Source organism: Ctenopharyngodon idella, chromosome 14 (assembly GCF_019924925.1).
Source record: "Ctenopharyngodon idella isolate HZGC_01 chromosome 14, HZGC01, whole genome shotgun sequence".
Taxonomy (NCBI): domain Eukaryota; kingdom Metazoa; phylum Chordata; class Actinopteri; order Cypriniformes; family Xenocyprididae; genus Ctenopharyngodon; species Ctenopharyngodon idella.
Window position 1 is genome coordinate 30,241,895 of NC_067233.1, and position 23,182 is coordinate 30,265,076.

A 23,182-nucleotide genomic window follows, 5' to 3' on the forward strand; every position below is an offset into this window, starting at 1 on the left:
AGTTCCGGCTCGCAGACTTGCTCGCGTTTGACTGATATGTAACACAGCCAATCACAGTTTTCGTTTTGTTCTACATCTTGTTTAGGGGCATGAAAATGTAAAGCTGATGTCCCTACAATAACAGACCAGCGTGAATCTAATAAACTATTAATTCAAGAACGTTGTGCAAGTTTACTACAACAATGGAGCCATGGACTTCACATACTTTTGAAAATCCAGCATTTAGTTGATCCTGGCAAGCGTTCATCATCACAGTTGTAAACACGATGGCGTTCTTCTTCCACGAGGGGGTTTGGCATCAAGGCATTTGTTTCCAGGCAGACCATTAAAGAACGTAACACGCACGTTTCCCGGATATCCTGTAGAATTCAACCAACCAGATGATGACTTTGAAAATCCTGAAGTGTTTTACAGTTAAGTGTGCCATATGCATCAGACGTTCAGACCGTGGGCGTGACGTCTGAGGCTGAGAATAGGGATAGATTGAATGGCAACAATAATGTTTTCATGCCCAGTTTTTCTGTTATTATTGGGCAGTTATTGATGAAAGCCATTAAAACAAGAACCTGAAGCAAGAACCTGCTTTTGTGCCTCTTTGTTTTTGTTTTAATGGTTTGGTCTTGCCCCCTTAAGGCCTGTTCATACCAAGGACGATAACTATAAAGATATAGTTGTAAACATTGTTCTAAATATAAAAGAATAGCAGAGTCCACACCATAACTATAACAATTATGATCCAGAGAAACAATATTGTTGGAATTACTTTCAGAACAATTTTCCCAGCTGATGAACGATAAAAACATTGACAGCCAATCAGAATCCATCCAGCTCTTCAGAGGTTGAGCATTTAAAGTGACAGACGATAAAACTGCAGCACGAACTTATAATAAACTGAACGACTGCGTTGGTGTGGACACTAATATAGTTATTGTTGTAGTTATTGTTCTTGGTGTGAACAGGCCTTTACTTTCTGAGTGTTATATGTTACCTGTCTTGTGTATGGACTCTTAAGTTCCTTCCTGTCTGGTCCCCATTTCGTAGTCAGTTTGTAGTTCTTTTGTTCATTGGTCCTGCTCGATTGTTTCCCCAGGTGTGTCTTGATTCCTTGTTATCTTGTTAGCTCCTCTGTGTATAAATAGCCCCAGGTTTCAGTTAGTGTCAGTCATTGTCTTTGCTTGGTTTGTCAAGTTTGTGTTTGCTTTGTTTCCCCCTTGTACGGTTTACCTTTTGTTTCTTTAGTAAATACTACTTGCACTTAGATCCAGCCTCTCCTCTTCCCTGTATCGACCGTGAAAGGGAGCAGTGGAACTGCTACAGAGGAAGTGAAGTTTGCAGTGTAGAATGGACCATCAAATTTTGAGGCACCAGATTTTTTAAGTCAACGTGAAACAGTATTCACAATCCATTTTAGCTGTGCAATTTGACTTATTTCTAAGTACAACAGAACATTGATTCAACTGAGCATTGATTTCATCCACCAGATAGCTGACTGGATAGAAAAGCAGAAAAAAAGCCCTATGTCAGTGAATAAGAAAGCCAGTGGAGATAAAATGGAGAATAAATTATTATATTTTGAAGAAAGATTGACAATTTTTGGAATAAATCATGCACGATAAGGTTAGAAATGTGCATTAAGAAAGTAAATGGAGAGATTTTTGAACATGCGGAAGTCTATTGTCTGCTGAGCACCTTATGCAAGAGAGTGAATATTTGCCTCCCACCTACAGCTGTAAAAAAAAAAAAAAAAATCACAGTTCCCAGAAATGTCACATCGACAGTCAAGTCATGTTAACACTCCACCAGGATTTAAAGACCTCTCCTGAAGTGCACAGTCCCCTCTACAGTCTACAGCGATCAGCCTCAAAGTACTTGAACTATGAGACTTTTGTAAAAATAAAATAAATAATAATAATAATAATAATAATAATAATAATAATAATATGTTTGTGTTTCTATAACCAGACTTTCAGAAATATGCTGTTTACCATTTATTAATTGTGACTTGATTACTTTCACAGCGGTAGCAATTTTAACAGAAAGACAGAGGGATTGACGGCTTATGTGAGGATCTCACATTTAAGATAATTTAAAAAATTTTTAATCATTTTGAATGTTTTGAATACATCAAATCCATTGTTAATACTTAATAATGTTTGCTCTTACCAAAAGTCACTTGTTAAAAAGATTTTACGATGGGCTAACAAGATGGAAAGTGATATGTTAGTATGCTATTCTCAATTCAACTGCTGAGGACATGAAAAACCTACAGTATTAAAATGATTAGCAATTAAAACAATATTCCCCCCAAAAAACAGGATTGATTCGAGAAAGGTAAATTGAAAAACACCTGGACTATTTCGTAATTAATTTTAATACTGTTAAATAGTATTTTCATAGTATTAACAATATTTTCATATTTAAAAGTTTGTGTTTAACATTTTATCCAATATACTTTGCCATATATAATGAGGACACAAAAATGTACTTGATAATAGGAATGATCCAACATATCAACCTCTGTATGGATTCATTACTGTTGCTAATGAGAGCTCTCAGCAGGATGTCTATCTACAAACTAGACAGTTTTTAACAAAGCATTGCTGGAGGTACAGTCATTTATGCAGAGAAGACTGACAAGGAGCCAGTGTTTTCCCAGTCCACATATATTGTTTCCTGTCAGTAAGGAAAGGACTTGTGCACCTCCCTGGACTCTGTTATACTAATGACTTCAACTTTGACTCACTTTGTCACTTCATAGCTCAATCAGTAAATGGTATTCTCCCTTTCTTAGTCAAAACATGCCAGTCACAAGCAAGAGACACTGACAGAAGAAACCTCCGTATATCATGAATGCTGACTGTGGAGCAGCCCGGCACCCCTCTGACAGATGACAGAGAAATGACACATCCAGACTTCCAGACCCTGCTTCAAAATCACTCTCAACCTACAGAACGTCATAGGCTGCAACTTACCTTATTATGAGGGCCAAGAGCACCAGTATGGCTCCCTGTCTTAAGAGCTTTTGCTGAAGGAAACTTTCCACTCACATCTGCCAATGCTGCTGGATCTGTGCAAATTTCTATCACTCACATCTCGATCCACCCTCAGCACTTTACAGTGTCTCATTCTTCATTTCCCCCTGCCGCCCACATCTTGTCTGATAACGTTCCTCTTCTGTTTATTCCAGATGAACCCCTCATTCTCTTTGACAAATGCACAGTCCATCATGCTAATATGTTTTGGGAAGCATTTGTTGTCTGGAAAGTCATTGCCTATCTAACTGTTAATTGTCTGTTTCGTGGTTTGGATTTTGCAATACAAGTTTTAGTCACCTTTACTAGGCCTTTGGAATGCAACCTAAATAAATAAATAGGTTACAAAGCGGCATACTTGTTGGACTAATGGTGGTGGTTGAATAGAGCAGTGGAGTTTACGTGTCCAGTGTGTATAAATGTCTGTTCAGCAGAGCTGATATAATTGTGCAGTTATTGATGAAAGACACTGCCTAAAGCAAGAAACTGCCCTTGTTTCTGGTTGGTTTTGTTATAATGGCTTGAATGTCTTATTTCAGGGTTATGTTTTGAAGAAATTTTGACTAAGCTCTATAAGAAACTCTAATGATCGTGCCTGCTTTAGAATGAAGATCAAATCTTCACTTACTTTCCTAGTCAACATGGAACTGCATTCATAACTCATTTTACTTCCAAAAAAAAAAAAAAAAAAAATATATATATATATATATATATATAAATGAATACAACACGATATTTTTGTGGCATTTTTATCCTTTGTGAATTGCCTGAATGGTGAAAAGTGGACATTTAGCATTTAGCAGTTTAATTTTTTAACTGTCCTATTATTGTTACTTTAACCTCAAATAGCATGCCCAGAATTGATCTATTTAAATAAATATTGTATTGAATGTTAATAAAAGACCTGTGTGGTTTGCATACACAGGATAGTCTGGCATTTCTATATTTTGTGCCGGAAAAATCCTTAAATCCTGTTATATTCATAAAAAGAGGCTGCATAACCTCTAATCTCTCTATTCCGCTTGGAAAGATGCTCTGTCAGGGGTTGGTGAATATTCTTATACATCATGTATGCTGCTTAAAGGAGAAAGGGCTGTTCCCAGCTGCTGCCAGCAATTTAGCGTTACAATCCATTTGACCCTGAGATAAACATTTCACTCTTCCTTTTCGCTGCTTTATAAAATACAATAGCTGTGTATCACACAATACCTCTGCAGACATTATAATCTTGTTTCGATTTACTCCTTTAGACCACACTTACTAACATGTGGATCACTTCTTCTCTGAGTAAGAAATACATTGAGCCTCTGGTTGGGTGTTTTAGTGTTTTGGTGACCAAGCAAGGTTGAGTTTGGACTCTGTTTGCACGTTTTGTGTCTCCTTATTCAAACACACCTAATTCAATCAGCTTGTTAGTAGAGACTTTAAAGCCTTTTTCAGACTGTCAGTCCAAATCCGATTTTTGTGCATATCCGATACAAATCCGATCATACAAGAGAGATGTGTAGTCAGTGTGTAGTGAAATTTGAATTGCATGATAAAAACATCAGCTTTCACACTGTCTCTGCTTGTTTGCCTTAACTAAATATGGAGTGTATTTCTTGCCAAGCCTAAAATCTTTCCATTATTCACCATCCATTTATTAAAAATTACATCCTGCACTAACCTTCACCAGCAAAACATTAATTAACATGTTGACTCACTAGTAGCACTTAGCTTTTATATTGGGAAGCAGTTGTGCGTATAGACTGCTGTGAACATGTTGCTTTTAAGGATGAATATCACTGTTTTTGTTGCCTTGCAATCTTCTGTCTCTTAATGTCACAATACAGCTCTAAGGCTTTGAGCTGAAGTAAGTAACAGTATAACAGCACTGATGAATGAATAATGCATATGTACACAAGGTTTAATGTATAGCAACTATTCCTTGTGGCAATGTAATCTGCATCTGAGATAAACACACAACTACCATTCACTACCATTAATCACAAATTATATAACCTGCCAGCAAATCAACAAGAAAATGAACTAGGACTGCACAATTAATTGTTGATTAAAATGTTGATTACATCATTCCATTTAGGTCTACAGATCTATACACACACACACAAACTGCAGTGGTTGAGCATTATTACCTATCACAGGCATATCCAAAGCATTGTCAAATCTCAGGTATATAAATTGCATTTAGTCATTTAGCAAAAGCTTTTATCATACACTCACAAGGAACATAACAGGTAATATATTGCACTAGAGCCAATGCCAAATCTTAGGAGTTACCAAGAGACAGAATCTAGATCGGAAGAAAAATGCAGGAAAGCAAAAGATATGGAAAATTTTAAGTTCCCCTATTATGCTATTTTAAAGTTTCCTCATTTTGTTTTGGAAGTCTCCTACAATAGGTTTACGTGAGTCCAAGATCAAAAAACTTTCATTCAATTTCAGCTCTTTTCTCACAGTGTCTGAAACAGTTGGATAAAGAGTTCAGTCTCTAAATCTCTCCTTTCTGAGAGCTACTCTGCTCTGATTGGTCAGATGGCCCAGTCTGTTGTGATTGGTCCGCAGTGGTCGGCAACAGGCAACAGGCCCGCCAGCAATAATATCTGGCCCGCGGCCACAGCCAGATTAATTTGATAGCGGCTGGTTCTGAAATAGATCTTCGTCTCGTGGTGCCGTCTAATATTATCACCGTGTCTACACCAGACGTGACTTTTTTCGCGTTGCATTGCGCCGCAACGGCTAAAAGCTGTCTACACTGAACGCGACAAACCGACCGTTGCAAAGCACTTGGACTACGTCAGAAACAGAACGGGGAATCCGTTTACTGACGGGAATTTGTTGTCGCGTTGCACCGCATCCAGTGTAGACAATATCACTGATTATAATGGGTTCTATTATCTTTTGACACGTCGCTCGCGTCTGGTAGACACGGTGTTATATTCTTTGCAAACAGCGACAACTTCGTTGCAGATAAGACACACCGGCTTTGCACTCACAAAACTAGGTAGGATGAACGCATAGTTGTCTTTCCATTCTTCTTTGTATGCCCTATTTTCGCTGTCCACTTTTCTCTTTAGACTTTTTGCTAGTGCCATTTTTTCTCAGTAGCTAGCTTAAATGTTAACATCACTCTGTACACAATGTAATAGTGTACCTCCAGCACACAAACAATTTTAAAAATACAGTTTAGTACGTGAGGATGCCAAGGAATAATTCTGAGTGTAAAAGTAGGCTATGTCAAATAATTATTACAATAAGTTAAGCTCCATTGTGTAACAAGCAAATTAAAATGATACACGTTTATTATTCACAATATGGAAAGAGAAAATAAAACATAGTTTGTTAGAGCATGACTCAAACATGACATTAATGGGCTTATTCAAGTCCTTCATGAGTTCAAGAGTTATTTTTATCCATTCCGCATCTCCCACATATGTGTGTTTTAGCAAAGCGGTCTTTGTTGCAAGTTGGTGAATGAAAATACTGAGGTTACGTGTCACTACTCTGCTTTATTAATTTATCCAGTGTAAAACCTGGACACCGCCACACAAATGTGGCTATTTGTTAATGACTGTCCTACTACAGGATTTAGCGCAGAGTAACAGCTCACTATCAGTTACAAAAGACACTGTAACAGTCTGTCACAGGCTAGTTGCATTTTTCATCAATTAATTTCTTAAATTATCCTTTGACTATGTTCTGGCCCACCATCATGCAAAAAGTAAGTTTTAGGCCCTGCATGTACTCCTTCATACTTTTTGGCTCGCTGAATGTTAAAACTGTTCAACCTAGCAGTGGCACGGAGACATTGGGAGGATGACTATGAGAGTCGTGAAGATGGTGTGTGTGGTCTCAGTGACGGCAGGGTTGAGTGGAGCCATCATTTGTTGCGGTCAGACACCTCACTTTTCATCAGCTCACTTCTGCTGTATCCATGGCAACACTTCAGCTAGTCATGCCCTTGGGATGCATTTCTTGACAGTATTACTCTGTCTCCATTGTTGAAAAGGTTGGCCCAATGCTGAAACATTGTTTTGTATGCATGTGTCCTCTGTTCTTGATCATTTTGTCTTGGTTTGTGTATCCGTGACCTGTCTGTGTGCATGTAGCAGAAGAATATCCTCCTTTGATAAGGATTTATTTGATTACCAGATAATGACAGCAGCTCTTTTGGGTCATCTCACCAATGTCATTACAGTGTGGTAAACACAAATTAGAACTAATGTTCTCTAAATTACAGTTATTTACCAGAAAACTGTATCAATCAACCTAAATCTGCCAGCAAACAAGTGTCTGCATCCTCTGGTAATTGTAATACATTTAGAAACTTGTACTTTGTGCCCTTTTAATCCGTGTTAAGCCAAACTCATAAATTATTATGAATCATGTTGATTCTTTCATTAATATAATTAGCATTAATATAATAATAAAATTTTGCGGTTCCTAAATTTGAAACCTACTATAACTCAACCTATTATCCTATACCTTAGCCCAAGAAACTTAAAGAAAACAATAATGAGATTAAATTGAGAGCAAATGGAGACTTCCGAGTTCTTTTTTTTTTTTAATTTTTATCTCACAAGAACAAAACCCTAGTAATATATGTCTCCTCCAGAGTTTTAGAAGATATCTAAACAATAAAACTCTACTCAGATTTGCAATAGTACCTGTCAAAATTTGAAAACATTTTTTTTTAAGTCTTTATTTATTTGATCAAAAACAAAAAACAGTAACAGTATGAAAATTTTAAATAATTAATATGTAATTTATTCCTGTGATGCAAAGCTGAATTTTCAGCATCATTACTCCAGACTTCAGTGTCACATGATCCTTCAGACATCATTCTAATATGCTGATTTGATGCTCAAGTAACATTTATTATTATTATTAATGCTGAAAATAGTTTTTGCTGCTTAACCTTTTTTTTTGGGAACAATGATATTCAAACATTTGTGGTAATATAAAAAAGATATTAATACTTTTATTTAACAAGAATGCTTTAAACTGATCAAAAGTGACAGAGAAGACATTTATAATGTTACAAAAGATTTGTATTTAATAAATGCTTTAATAAATTTAATAAATGCTGTTCATTGAACTTTTGTTCATTGAAAAAAAGTATCACCATTTCCACAAAACCGTTGAGCAGCAAAAACTGTTTTCACCAAAGGTAATAATAATAAAAAGAAATGTTACCTGAGTAGCAAATCAGCATACTAGAATGAATTCTGAAGGATCATGTGACACTGAAGACTGGAGTAATAATGCTGGAAATTCAACTTTGATCACATAGAAAACAGTTATTTTAATTTGTAGTAATATTTTGCAATATTATTATTGTTATGCAGCCTTGGTGAGCAGAAGAGACTTCTTCAAAAAATATTAAAAAATTGACAGGTACTGTATATATGGTACAGATTTTGGCCTTGTTTACACCTGGTATTAAGATGTGTTTTGGTCAATCGGATCTCAAGTGGACAACGCTAAATACAGGTGTAAACGAGGTGTAAAACGTTTAGAGCTTGTCCATTTTTGACCACTTCCAGAGGTAGTCGAAAACACATTTGACTGGATTGCTTTCATAGTTTAAATGCTCATGTGGTCGAATGCGTTCAAACAACACAAAAGACTGCCTAATCTCCACCTACTAACTTAAAGGCACAATATGTATTTTTTGCCGCTAGCGGTCGCTTATTCAAAACAAAGGCGAAGCTTGATGACGCCTTGATTTCGCGGAATCATAGGAGGTGTTCTCTTCACGTCTACAGCTGGTGGAAAGAATCCGACGAGACTTGGGCAGAAATCATATTCTTGAATGAACTAATGTATTAAAGATTTATTAACATTACTGTAGTATGAAGCAGGGTGTGACTGAAAGCCGTTGGAGTGGAACGAGGCTGCTGTAGCGATTGCTAATGAGAGACGAGTGCGACGCATTGGAGCTTTTATTACGCCGCAGACGATCTGCTTCTTCTGGTCATGCATATGTGGGGTAATGCAGCACTGTTTTATCATATTAGATACATTTGTGTGTTAAAAGTTGTTATAATGCTATGTGCGTTTGCTGGGCGGCTACTATGATACACTTGTTGCACACTGCAGTCGATATTAGGCATGGTAAAACATGGTACTCACGGTAAAACAAGAAAACGAGATTTAAACAATAAGACTGTTGAGCTGTATAACAATGATTAGTTTTCTGTCGATGAATGTATCCAAACAGTTGCTCACCTGTCTAATAAAACAGATAATATATTAAAGTGTCTTTGGTGTTTCTATGGTTTCTACAAAATAAAAAAAGGAAATCGAGGGTAACGCGGGTATGATGTCATTGATAGGCAACGCACCGACACGGTCCGTGTCCTGGTTAAAATTGCTTATTTCTCTGGATTTAAACATTTATGGAAACATTTGGGATAATGTAAGTATACAAGTCAACAAAATATATAACACTTTTCTAGTGGTTTTAGGATATTTTAATCCAAAAATCTTACATATTGTGCCTTTAATGCGTAAACATTATGGAAAGCGTGCTAGTCAGACGGGATTTAAACATTGTCAGCTGAAGACCCAAGTTTGGTTTGAAGACGAAAAAACATACCAAGCACAATGTTCTCTCACCATTCCTGATTTCTAACACACACTAACAGTGTTTGGCGTAGTCTTGCGGCTATCAGAGCAGAAACGAAAAGGCGCGTTCATATATAAATTGAACAAGCTTATTTTGATCGAAAGATCTGAAAAAAACCCATACATTTCCCCGCCCATAGAAACTCCCCTCGAAAAAAATAGCGACAGAAGTGGTTGAAAGTCGACAAAAGAGACATTAAAACACCAGGTGTAAATGGGTATGCGTCTCCCTCATCTGCTTGTGATCCGATTTACCAAAACTCATCTTGATACCAGGTCTTAATAATAGGTCTACATCTCTCCTCCATCCATACTGGCCAGAGGTCTTCACAAGGATTTGCATGTATCATGGCATTCACCTGATGGAAAGTAAACCCTCATGACACCCTTATAATCCTAAATGCAGTTTCCCCCCAGCATATGAGTCATTGTGCTGGGTGATGTTAATGTTAAGGTTACTGCTGCCTCAAATACAGATTTCCACAGCAGCCCAAAGTGTTTTAAACATACAGAGGGAAGAAAGTGCTAGAAAGAGTCTGGGGTGAATAAACAAGCTGATGTACCCGTGACCTTCAGAAACTGCCGGGAGGCACTTGATGACTGAAGATTGTCACTTTGTTGTGACATATTCACAGCCAGACTTCAGCAATCTCTGGCCTGCAATTTACCATTCCAACTAAGACCTATTTTTTATTTTCTTTCTCACTTTGTCTCTTTGTTTCTTACTCTAAGTAAATCCACTGCACAGAATAAAAGTAGTCTTGGCTGAAAAATCTATTATTTCACACTCTATCTGTGTGGCCGTGAGTGATGTGCAGGTTCACACTGGCTCTAAGAGTTTTAAATGCTTTTTGCATAATGGATCTTAGAGTATTCCATAAGGGCTTTGAATATTCTGTTTACTAATCAAGTATTTTACATAAGCCAAGACTTTAACAGAGAGACTCTGTTAGTAATTGCTTTAGTAGCAATGTACAATAACAGTTACATATGAATTGATGACTAAGATAGCATACATACGAGTCAGATGAAACAAAGAAGTAATTCAATTTGCAGTACAAATTGGTGTAAACTCTAGAAACCTACATTTCAGTGCCATTCTGTGGATCTATGCTAAACAGTGAATTAAATGTTATCAGAAATGGCTCGTTTATAGTTGGTTGGTTGTTTATAGCTGCAGCTCCAGAACAATTTGAATTTTACCATTTAGAAAGTCTAAAATACTAGAATAGCTTCTATCCTTACAGGGATCTTTGATCCTTTGAAAGAGTTAATTGTTTAAAGTTAATTTTGATCTATATCCATAAGCATATTAAAGACAATTGTTGTGTGAGCTTGTCACAATGTAATGTAGCCTGTTTAATTGTATAGATGGTCAGAGAGAGGGTGGGAAATAGTCATCAACTAATTATAACTAAATGATAACACTTTTTGACAAAAATAAATAAATAAAAGAAGGCGAATGAAAAACTTGACTAACATTGTAAGTGCACCACAGAGATTTGAATATATATAATCCCTATTATTGGACTCCTAGCAGGTTATTCAGACTTGGTTTGAAGAACTCTGCTGAATGTTGGCGATGTAAGAGGGAGGACAGAGACCTGATACATGCTCTGTGGTCCTGCTCTAAAATACAGAAATCATATATTTATATTATATTGTTTAGATTATACTCAAAGATATCAGTATGCTGCTTTTTATTTATGATAGGGATCCATCTTTTTTACGCTCTAATGTTGAGATCAGCGAATGGATCCAAATAAGTATTGTATGTATAAGTATGATAGAGAGATAAATTATTATGAGGCTAGCGTTTATAGCAGAGTCGAGTCTTTTCAAGAATGGGTAACAGAACTGGGGAAGTGTCACACACACACAGTGGTCTGAATGAGATGCATGACGCAGATATAACACTAAAGGAACTTTTAATAAACAAAGAGACTATACACAGGAGAATACAACCATGTTAACACAAGACGAGAACTAGGGCTGCCCTCGACTAAAGATGTTTCTGGTCGACAAGTCATTCATTTTAAGTGATTAGTCGACTCATCACATGTTTATTAATAAACCATAATAAAAAGCCTTTAATGCCTATAGCCTAATCAGCGTTCAAGCGCACGCATAAAGCTTACTGCCATAGCACAGAGCACTGGCAGAATGATTATGAATGCATTGGGGGAAAACAGCAAGGAGACTGCTTTAACGTTTTAATAATTAATTGAAAAACTAGTGTTTTCTGTATTTTCAACTGCAGTGATGAAGTTGACAATGCTGACTCATCATCTCCACAGTAGTGAACGCGCCTATATACATATTTCATATGGATTATATAACCTGAGATTATTTGTTTTCCATTAGAATTGCTGTATTTAAAAGTATATGTTTCACGTCTGTGAGGCAAGTTTACATGGAGTTTCCGTTCTTTTTTTTTTTTCTTTTTTTTGCCACGCTCAAGTTCAGAGAGAGAGATGGCAGAAAGCGACAGTTTGCTCTCATTATTTTACAAAAGCACAACGTTTTGTTGTTATTATGAGTGCACACATAAAAGTAGACTCTTCACAGATTCAAAAGATGTATTACTCTTATCTGTATGACCAAAAATGACAGAGTATTTTAAGTGCAAGTGATCGCACCGGCGCCTCCATGTTAGCTGTCATGCAGTAAGAGGGGGCTACTATTCAGCTTTCACACTCTGCACAAACACTTGAATATCCCACATTTTTGTAGGTTAACGTTAAAGTGAGCGGCCATGTAAAGTTGCTACTACTTCCATGCAGTAGCAACTACTACTTCCTAATACAATTTTGGTCGACTAAGCCTCTTCTCATCGACTAACCGTTATTCGACTATTAGTGGGCAGGCCTAACGAGAACCAACAAAGAATTGAACAGAACAGGCAGTATATATACACGTGAGTCAATGAGGGAACTAAATGAGACAGGTGATAATCATCAGTAACTAAGGAAACTAAAGGCTGCTCTGTGCCTGCTCAAAATTCTGTGTAAAGAATTTTAGGAGAGAACATTTAGGAGAAGGTGAGGCAAATAGTTGATGTTTGAGGATACAGGTTAGCAACCTGGTGGTGAGATGCAATATAAGAATGGGAATAATTAATATAATAATTTTGTGATTATCCTTTTCCCTAAAAAAAAGCAAATTGCTGTCACGCAGTGGATGCAATAAAGCAAAAATAAAGGCTGGATCTAGTCGCAAACAGTAAACTTTTAATGAAAAACTCCGGATCACAACACTTCTCAGAATACTCGAATACAAGAACATGGGAAACAGAACAACCACTTATAGTACGCCGAGATCAGAGCCCAAACAGAACAAACACAAGGCTATATACACAAAAGCAAACTAATCAAAGAAACAAGAAGCAGGTGTTACTTAATAAATCAATGAAAAAGCCTGAAAACAGACAAGCATACAAACTAGGAAAAACCAAAACTAAAACACAGACAAACCAATCATAACATTATTTTGTATTAGATTTGTTCTAGCAATCTAGGCATAATTGCGACTGATGCATGCTATGGGTGGCATGTGGAAGCAGTTTTGATATACTGTAATACCTACATTTGTGAAATGGTTTTGTGTATTGTTGTGCCTATAAGGAAACCAAAATGTGTGAATAGTAAAAAAAAAAAGTGTACCACATTAAACATAAATGATCTCTTAAAAAATTATAACTCATCTTCTCTCATCTTTGTCCTCCGAGGTGAATGTGTACAAAACAGAGCCAGCCCCCTGAAGCGGTTCACCCAGTCCGGTTCTGTCCTTTCAGGGGATGGCCCGGGTCCAGGATGGGCACACAGAGGAATATGACAGGTGCAGTCATTAATAATCCTCTTATGTCAAATGAGAACAATGGGCATCATAAAAAAGGCATTACCTTATCTCCACACGTACAGAGGAAATAACCTCATCAGTACAACACTGAATCAAAAAATGGCACAAAGCATTGATGTTTTTTTATTATTGACCAGCTGTTATGTGAGATACAGAGAAAACTGTCTGTATAAATGTAATCGCCGGTCCTTGTGCTGGGGTAGTTATGCAAATCTTGGACAATAAAAAGCATGTTTACCATTTGTGTCACCATAGAAATGAGATTCTAGGTTTCATTTCATGGATATTCGAGTATTGTCACTCTGCTGTCTTGTTTCTCAGCTCTGTGATGTTAGAGGACGGTCAGGATGGCATGGACAGTGGTAGCCTGACTCCTGGCTCAGCTCGACAGGTCTGCATCCAACGCCATCCAAGCCACGGCTTTGGTTTCATTGCCGGCAGCGAACGGCCTGTCGTTGTACGCTCTGTTTCAGCGGGTAAGACATATCTCTGTCAGGAATTATGGGCCAGATGTCTATTGTCCCCTGGCTCTGCTGAACCAGCCAATCAGCTTCATCTCTTTTTAAAGGCTTTTGAGTTGTTCAGATTTTAGATGACTTTAATCAAATGGGAATTCAGATACTTGAGGTGTATGATTATGTTTCTATTTGATGCCTTGATAAGATAAGTGTGAAAATCCACTGTAAGAAAAGTGAATTTAATAAATCTTTTTCTTGAGCAAAATAGGCAAGCTGACATTCATTACAATCTATATCGTTCATTTCTAATATTTACAAATATTCATCGCGTCTTCATTTGAGTCTTTTAGTTTGTCGAGAGGTTTAAAGTGTGCATGTGCGTATGTGCTCTAGTTCATAAGAACGAGCCGATTATTGAATCTGCAAATAAAGCAAAATAACAGAAAAAAGAGAATTAGCCCTCAGATGCCATGTCTGTAATTTATAGAAAAAAATCTGACATTAATTCGATCTCTAACAAATTAATTAAAAGAAGTTATTACACTACCACCTGCGTGACATCATTAACCAACGTGGCTGGACGACTAATTTGCGACAATATTGTTTCGGATCTAGTTAGGTTCAAAAACGATGCATCGTACTGGCACTTTTCCACTGCATGGTATGGTTAGGTATGGCTCGGTACGGCTCACTTTTTGGCGCTTTTCCACTGCATGGGACGGCTCAGTATGGAACGGTACGGCTCGCTTAAATAGTACCATCTCGATTGCCGTTTTTTTTTTTTTTTTTTTCCCCAAATCAGTTCAGCGGAAATCCCACCCTGGAGCCGATTCTAAACATTTCATTGGCCATGTCAATCATAGTAACGATTGCCTACACTCAACACTGATCCCTAAACCTACCCGTCACTGTAACCTTGGTTGCAGGGTGGGGATTTCCGCTGAACCGCTTGGGGGAAAAAATCATGAGGTTCCAAGCATGCCGTACCAATACTAAAGGTCTTTGCACACTGAGTCCGAAATTCGCATCCGAAATTTTCGCAAGTTAAAAAATAAATACGACCTCACGTTGTGTCGATCACGTTTACACACTGCCTACGAAACTTTCGTCCGTCATAAAAAAATTTCGGATCAGGTTCAATTTTCTGCGTTTTTCGCATCCATGGCACGCATTTTGAGAGACGTTTTGACAATTCAGAGCCACCGTACAAGCGAACGCCAAAATCCCGAATGCCATCTGACAAGTTGATCCATGTCATCTACAGCACAAAGCAGTAGCACTGTATGACAAACAATGTGAGGAATACAAAGAAACAGAATATAAAGACAGATTGTGCCAGTATCGCTAACAAAGCATCAAACTGAGCCACTGACATCCTGAAGTAAACTTTGCAACGCTCGGGATAATCACGCAGCTCCTTGATGAGGTGGAACTCTCCTTCTTCTCTACGCAATCTCGGGAAAGGATTGGCCCAATATTTCCTCTTTCTTTCTCTCTTTTTAAGAAGAGAGAGGGCAACTAAATCATGCTCACTGCTTGAAGACTCCATTTTGTATTGTTTTGTGAATTTTTTCGCAACAGATTCATTAATACGCATCGGACTCAGTGTGCAAGGTCTCTGTGCGTGATGAATTTTTAGGATCACGAATACGAAAAAACGCATACGAAATTTTCGGACTCAGTGTGCAAAGGCCTTAAATGTGATGTGTAAACACTGCAGAGCACTGATTGGTCAGAGAGAATCGGCACTACCAGCGTCACTGGATTTGAAACACGAGACACCAAACCCATTAGATTTAAATAGTCAGTAACAGCCACAGCAGTATCATTTGTTCACGAAACGACTTGCTTTAAACGACGAGTTTGCACGCAACTTGAAAAAAGAAATGGTTGTATCGTGGTCAGTATATGAGGTGCAGACGCGTTGGTATAGGAGCGGATCCATGGCAGTAGAGGTGGCGCAACTATAACGATCAGTCTATAGTCCAACTCACTGTGAAGCGGTACTAACCTCAATGGAAAAGCAAACCAAAACTACAGCGAACCGAGCCGAGATGAATATTACCACACAGTGGAAAAGCGCTATTTGATAGTTAAGCAGCGAGTTATGCTGTTGTATGTTGTAACGCACCCCTCATTGTTCAGACGGCCCTGTCTGTTGTGATCAATCCCAATGCGAGTCCTCATCCTTTTGAAGTGCATGTACAGTGGATTCACAACGCTGAAAACAGCATATTTTCAAAATGTCGACAACACAAACCAAACTCTTCCAGACCTCAGCTACAACTTCAGTGTTTGAGGGTCAAAGTAGACGTTGTTCGCGGGCAGCCAGTGAAGACCATATAGACTGACATTATGCAAATTTGTTACATTGTTACATAGGTATGTAACATGAAGTAAAACTGGAATTCCTGATGACTCATTTTGGCCGTTTAGAATTGATTCTTTCTTTTAGGAGACAATAACTTTTTGTTGTGCACTTTGATATTTAAATCTTTGCAGACCTTTTACATTCACAAACAGTTGTATTACACTACATGAAATGTAATATTCTAAAAAGAACATTAGGGGCACCTAATCATCTCTATCAGGAACTAAGAACAACACAAGTTTCTGACATGTCTCCTTTACAGATGGACCATCAAGTGGCAAGCTTTACCCCGGAGATCAGATCCTAGCCATCAACCAGGAACTCGTGAGCGACGCGCCCCGGGAGAAAGTCATAGACCTTGTAAGGTAACACCCTTTACTGTCACCAGAGGGAAGGGCCTTGTCTGGACGCATGACTGTGCTTTATATATTTCTATTCCATGTGTCTCCATCAGATAAGAGAATTCATTTCAGATAAGACACTCTTTTTACATTCTGCAGCTCACCGGCCAAAATGTCTTTTTCTTCTCCAGGCGGTGCAAGGACTCGATTGTTCTCACTGTGTTGCAACCACAACAGGTAGTTAAGGACATTATGTCTTCTCCAATCGAAATGACATTAAATCAGTCCCTTTCAGTGCCAAAGTCAAACTACTATGCCAATTTCAAACTAGCTAGTCTGTACATTTTTACTGGAATTTAAAATTCAGGTGCAGCTTTGTGTACAAAAGCACACCATTTGTTTTGTGCCAATGTTACATAATTACTATATACATAATTACATAATTAGTGCATTGAGACTAAAGCTCAGTAGTGAAAATGTCATGTGAAATGTCTCTTTTAAGGCCCACGTTTTGTGTCAACATTCCCCAATGCATTGATCTCAGTGGAGCAAAGCACCAAGCTACAGCATTAACCCTGCCGCCACATTGCATGCAGGTCGAGTGCTGTAACAGCGCTCAAAAGTTTAAACAATTTCAACTTTGACCTTGTGTGCTACTGAGCTTGCAGAGCCCAATCAATTCCTCAGCTGTTGACAAGAAAAACTGATCCTCTGTGTATACAGCTTCAATGGTACAACCATTCTAAACAGATCATAATATTAAAACAGAAGCAACACATGGGGCCTCATTTATAAAATGTTGCGCAGAAACCTTCCTAAATTTGATCTTACGATCATTTCTCAGATGTGCGTACGTGTGATTCATAGAATGAACGTACACTCAGAAAACGAGCATACACCTCTCTTTCAGATGTGAAATCTATCAATCGCAAATGATCTTGAACTTGCGCGCAGCTGAATGGTTTCAGTTCTCCACGTTGTAAACACCTAATTGTCATTTACATATAAAAGATCAAGTCATTATCTAAATCCTTAGCGAGCTGCAAGAATAGCGTAGATTTCCAAAAACCTGCAGTAATCTGACAATGAAAAGTGCGTATGTCTGCTCAGACCCTGACGTGACACTAAGCACTTTTCCACGTCAAAGACCGTTTTTATAAATGTGAGCGTTGGCGTGGATTTAAGTGTACGCACACTCTAAGATCAAATCTGTGCGTACGAACGCTTTATAAATGAGGCCCATGCTGTGTTTTTTGCATCGAAGGTCTGAAGTATGGGCTTTAGCCATCTAAGTGAATTATCAGAATGTATCTATTAATTTTTCATGTTTTCCAGTAAAAATGTCCAAGTATGCATAAAAAAGATTATTTTACTTGAGAAGCAAATCTGCATAAGATATTAAGACTTGTTTGCAGAGAATATATCTTGAATTAGGTTGTTCTTACCCCAGTGGCAATATTTTGTCTTATTTTAAGCATAACAAAAAAAAAAAAGAGAGCTATTTTCCAATGGGGCAAATAAATCAAGATATATTACCAGAAAACAAATCTTATATCTTATACAATTTTTAAAGTAAATATACAAGACAATTGTTTTATGTTTAATGTTTTTTACTCTAAATGAAACTAGTTTTAACTTCAGTTTTCCTATTTCTTTCTTTCTTTCTTCCCACCCTCCCTTTATCTTTCCCTAGTCACCTAAATCTGCCTTCATAAGTGCAGCCAAGAAAGCTCGCCTGCGAACCAATCCCCCCAAAGTGCGCTTTTCTGAGCAAGTGTCCATCAGCGACCCAGACTCAGTATGTGCTGCTGCCTCTTGCTCACATCACACCCCAGTCATATCTGTGCTAACACATCTTTCCTTATGTGCTGAAATGAGACCTGCACAACACCATATGACTTGTAGGATTTGAGTTTGTTGAACGGTCTCGAGGTATTTTTTGAGATGATTGTTCACGGTCTGTTCATGATTATATTTGTTATTATTTACAAAGGCAAAGTGAATGTGTCAAACACTAGTGTCTCCTTTTGAGAGTGTTACATGGCTGTCATTTCAGAGTTGAAATACTGGAGTGCGATTCACTCTACATCTCCTACTCATCTCATTTCATCAGACTGCAGGTTTATTACCCGGAGGGGCAATGCGGAAATCCCTCTCCTATTGTGCTTCCTTAATCTAGATGTGGTCCTCCATTTCGAGAAGTTAAAAGGATAAATCTAAAACATGCACTTCTTCTGTGATCTTCCTCCACCATCTATGAATTCCAGACTATATTAAAGTGCATACATAAAAACAGCAGGGCTTGGAATTGACTACGATTGGTTTGGTTGGAATGAAAGGGCCATAGTGTTTTTCTGTTTCATATACATAGGTTAGATTTGCAAAGAAGTCAGTCTGGCAGATTTTGACAGATGTTCTTTTTTTGAATTGCATATGAGTCCTTGTTTGTTTGCTGAGATTTCTTTGGATTTACAGTAGACATATTTGAACACAAATGCAACAGTATTGCAACTATGTAACTATGTTCCTGAATTGAAGCAATTCATGGCTATTAAAAGGAAATTCTAACAGCAGGTGCTTTGAATAAATCCCTCCGGTTTTGATTGAGATGTTTAGGGTAACAGAGTTACGTGGAGGAACTTAGCATCAGCTTCCTTTTAACACTTCCAGCCTAATAAACTAATTGAATAAGGTTGCATTGCATCTAGAGAAAGACTCAGCCTCTCCATAACCTTTAATGTTGTTACTAGACATTCATTCATTCGTAGCTTTCCATTAGCACTACAGCTGCCATCTCCTCTTGGTGAACATGGGTCGATAGCACCCATGTTAATGTCAATGTCCATGGATTATGTCCCATACAGTTTGATATCTGCCTTGTGAGCAAGGAAGAGTCAACACTACACCCTTGGGTGCTGGTCGCACCAATTTAATAAAGCGGACCGATGGGAGGGGTGTGCAGCTCTCCTGGAAGAAGAAACTTGCTGATCAGGCCTAGAGGGCCAAAATCGGTAAAGATCAAACCACCCTCACCTGAGCCTCCTCTAATCATGTCAATCCATCTTGTGTGATCAGCAGGGGCCAGCAGGGCTTTCTTCATTAAAACTCGCCTGTCAGCACAGAGTACATAAGCTGCTACGTTTTATTAAGGGGGTTAGGCTTAAAGACAAATGCCAACGTGGGACTTATTATTCATATCACATCATCTCACGCCGTAGCTAACGAGCAATTGATTGGGATTGTGCTGAATGTATGAAACAGAGTTAGCCAACCTGCTCACTTCACCGCCTGTCATAACATGGTCCCAACTGACATGCCAAATTGATATTGCTTATTTTTTTCCCATTCTGTATTTGTGTATAAAGTGTAATAGCAATTTGCATACGTTTCCAGAAGCAAGCCTAAAGAGACTTTGGGCAAAACACTTGCCAAACAAACTGAATCGTTTATATAGAAACTTTGAGTGAGGTCTGATATACCCATGAATGTCAGCACTTGATTACAATCATTATTGATGATACTCAGTGGAAGATCAGTGGACAGCTGATAGAAAGTTAACCTTATGTCATGTACTCCCACAACAACATGGAATGTGGTACAAATCAATATGATGCTGGTGTCGTGATGTTACTAAAATTAACGACCTCTCATTCTTCATACAAAATTGCCTTCAAGGTTTCTCACTCACTTCAAGGTGCACTAAGTCATTTTTCACCACTTTTTCCAAGTTGTATGCAAATATTTGGCAAATATGATTAAAATGATAGTCACATCCATTGCATAGAATAGAAATCAGCAAATACCATTCACTTTATTTTAGTAACTTCATTGTTATCTGGCACTTTACATTACAAAATAAATTAATATGGGTGACAGTTATGCATAGGATATTTCTTAAATGCCATACCAAAACTTTGCTTTTGCATTTTGCTGCATCTTTGGCAACAGGTGTCAAGATAACATATAGAGCCAGATTTGCTAATCTAAGCTGCGTCAACACAAACCCTCTTTTGGTGTTAAAAAAACTACTGTCGGGATTTACTAAAGACACGCAGTGCAAAATTAACACTGAAAAGGTGTGGACTCAGTTGTTTTTGCGGCTGACCTTATTGTACATGCATTTGTAGGAGTTTCCCTTTCAGACACAACATTTATGGGAGGAGAGTATTTAAATGATTCACGCAAGGCGATTTACTAATGTTTACGCTAGTCAAATTACTGGTATTTGCGCCATTATTTAATGCCCTCAAAAAGCATGTCTTAACCCATTTTGCGACATGTATGCAATTGTTGCTGCTAGGAGGATACACCGTAGAGAACAGAGAGTGCGTGGTAGAAGGGAGAAAATATTTTCCACTGGTATTAATTTCTTTGGAATGCCAGAGGAAGACGTTATCCATATATTACATGTAACAAGTTGCACCTGATGAGCATTAGCTTTGCTTATTTGCGACCCAATGCTAATTTGAACAGCTCTTGGTAGATTGCGTTTGTCATTATGTAAATGATTTAACTGCATCTGTGTTCTTTAATTTGCGCGCTCTTTAGTAAACTTGCCACTCCCATCGGTGCATTTGTGGAATTACGCTCTCACGCTAATTTGACCTGTTTAGTAAATCTGGCCCCTTAAAGTTGTAGTCTTCTGTTGTTCAGAAAGATTTATATTTACATTTATTCATTTAGCAAACATTCATGTGAAGTCTGGAAGGTTGTTCCACTACAGAAGGAACAGTGAGTGTGAAGGTTCTAGGTCCAGGAGAGTTCTGAAAAAAGGAATCCGCTAGATTTAGCCAGTGGAGTGAGACCAGGATGGGTGTGATATGGACCTTTTTGGTTGATTTAAAAACCGGACCCATTGCTGTGTTCTGTATCACTGGAGCATTGCAATAGTCCAGTCTTGAGACTACAAGAGCCAAGTACGGTCTAATTTTTCTAATACTCTACAGAGGAAGGGGCCAAGCACTGAACCTTGAGGTTCTCCGCTAGTTAATGTGATTTAGAAACCCTCTCCAGGAAACTTTAAAGGCTCTGCCATGAGGTCAGACTCAGTACAGTGTACTTCTATTAATGCCCAGAGACATTTCAACTCAGTGACACAAGGATCTTGTGACTCAAAGACAGCAGACCATTTCAGTTTAATGAGGATCGATTATTTGGAGTTGGTTCTTGCCACCACAAGGTTTTGGCGATGACAGCATGGCAGTAGGCTTTTGAACCAGGAAAATGAATGAGCCAATTCAACACAAACAAAAAATTACTTAGTGCACCTTTAACTTTTTTTTTATTGGAGATAAAATAGATGCCTTGAAGATTTCCTCTTTTTCTACAAATATATGCTGCAACTGAATTCAGTGTTTGTGTCCAAGTGATCTGTATTTGTAGAACATGGTTTCGCATTGGATAGGGAATGGATGTGATATGACCTCTGCTTAATTCTACTGTGTATGTTTAAAGTAGTTTTGGTCATTTATTCAATTAATTTAAACTATTGCTCATGAGTTAGACAAAGATCTTCCCTTTAACCATTGTTTTAGATTTAGACTGCTTTTATTTAAGGTTTTCCATACAGTTAAAGTCCTCTCATGTGTTTCTACATTCTTTCTTTGTCTCTTAGAAGATATTAGATTTTTTTTATTTGATTCTCTGTATTTATCAATTCAGTCTTTTCTTTCCTTAATATCTCATCCAAGGTTCACTGACTGTTTCTTCCTTCTTTCTCCCCTGTTTTTTTTTTTTTTTTTTAGACCATGCTTAAAGACGACTCTCTGCTTCTGATACCAAATGTGTTGAAGGTGTTTCTGGAAAATGGACAGATCAAATCCTTTACATTTGACAGCCGCACCACTGTTAGGGTGAGTGTTATGGAAAAACACTTTCTTGTTACTAGAATACATAATGGGTGGAATTCACTACAAATTCATTTATTTTATTTGTTCTCTTGTTTGTTTATTTAATGCATGTTAATGAACATGCCAGATTTTAGCAACATTGCTAATTTACAACCATAGTCCCTAGGCAAGTAACACAAAGATACGTCATTTTGCATGGAATGCATTGCAGTGTTTATGTTCATCCCCAATCCCCTGTCATGTTTCACAAAAAACAAGACTCCCTAGAGCATAACCAAACTATAACCAAACTGACACCTGCACATCAATTTACATTTCATTTAGGTCCTAACATGGTTTAGAAAATTCATTAGCCAACATTATTACATTTTTCTTTCTGAACGCAAAAAAGGAAAAACATGTCAGCACTTTTCTTTTGTACAGCTGATCTTACATTATGTAGATTTGTCAATTACATCAGCTTCAAAGGATCTATACATTTTTGAAAGTTCCAGCCAAACAGGAAAAGTACTGATATCATATATCAATAAACAAGATTAAATGGCAGAAAAAGTGAGCTTTTTCCTTTCCTACATTTGTGGTTTCACAGCAAGGCTAACATTTCCCACAGTCCTTCCTGAGGTGATATCTTCAGCCTTTGGCC

At 37.8% G+C, this 23,182-nt stretch overlaps 1 protein-coding gene across 4 annotated transcripts in view; it reads left to right on the forward strand.

The window, feature by feature from the left end:
- Positions 1–23,182, forward strand: part of frmpd3 (FERM and PDZ domain containing 3) — a 166,671-nt gene that overhangs the window by 134,596 nt on the left and 8,893 nt on the right. For 3 of the 4 annotated variants that reach the window (XM_051860800.1, XM_051860802.1, XM_051860803.1), the window contains exons 3-8: positions 13,390–13,499; positions 13,842–13,996; positions 16,612–16,714; positions 16,882–16,927; positions 18,384–18,488; positions 22,435–22,542. In XM_051860800.1, coding sequence (XP_051716760.1) covers positions 13,459–13,499; positions 13,842–13,996; positions 16,612–16,714; positions 16,882–16,927; positions 18,384–18,488; positions 22,435–22,542 — 558 coding nt within the window. In that variant the 5' untranslated portion in view covers positions 13,390–13,458. Of the gene's footprint in view, positions 1–13,389; positions 13,500–13,841; positions 13,997–16,611; positions 16,715–16,881; positions 16,928–18,383; positions 18,489–19,554; positions 19,702–22,434; positions 22,543–23,182 lie in introns of those variants that run through there. The other variant, XM_051860801.1, reaches the window with a different exon arrangement.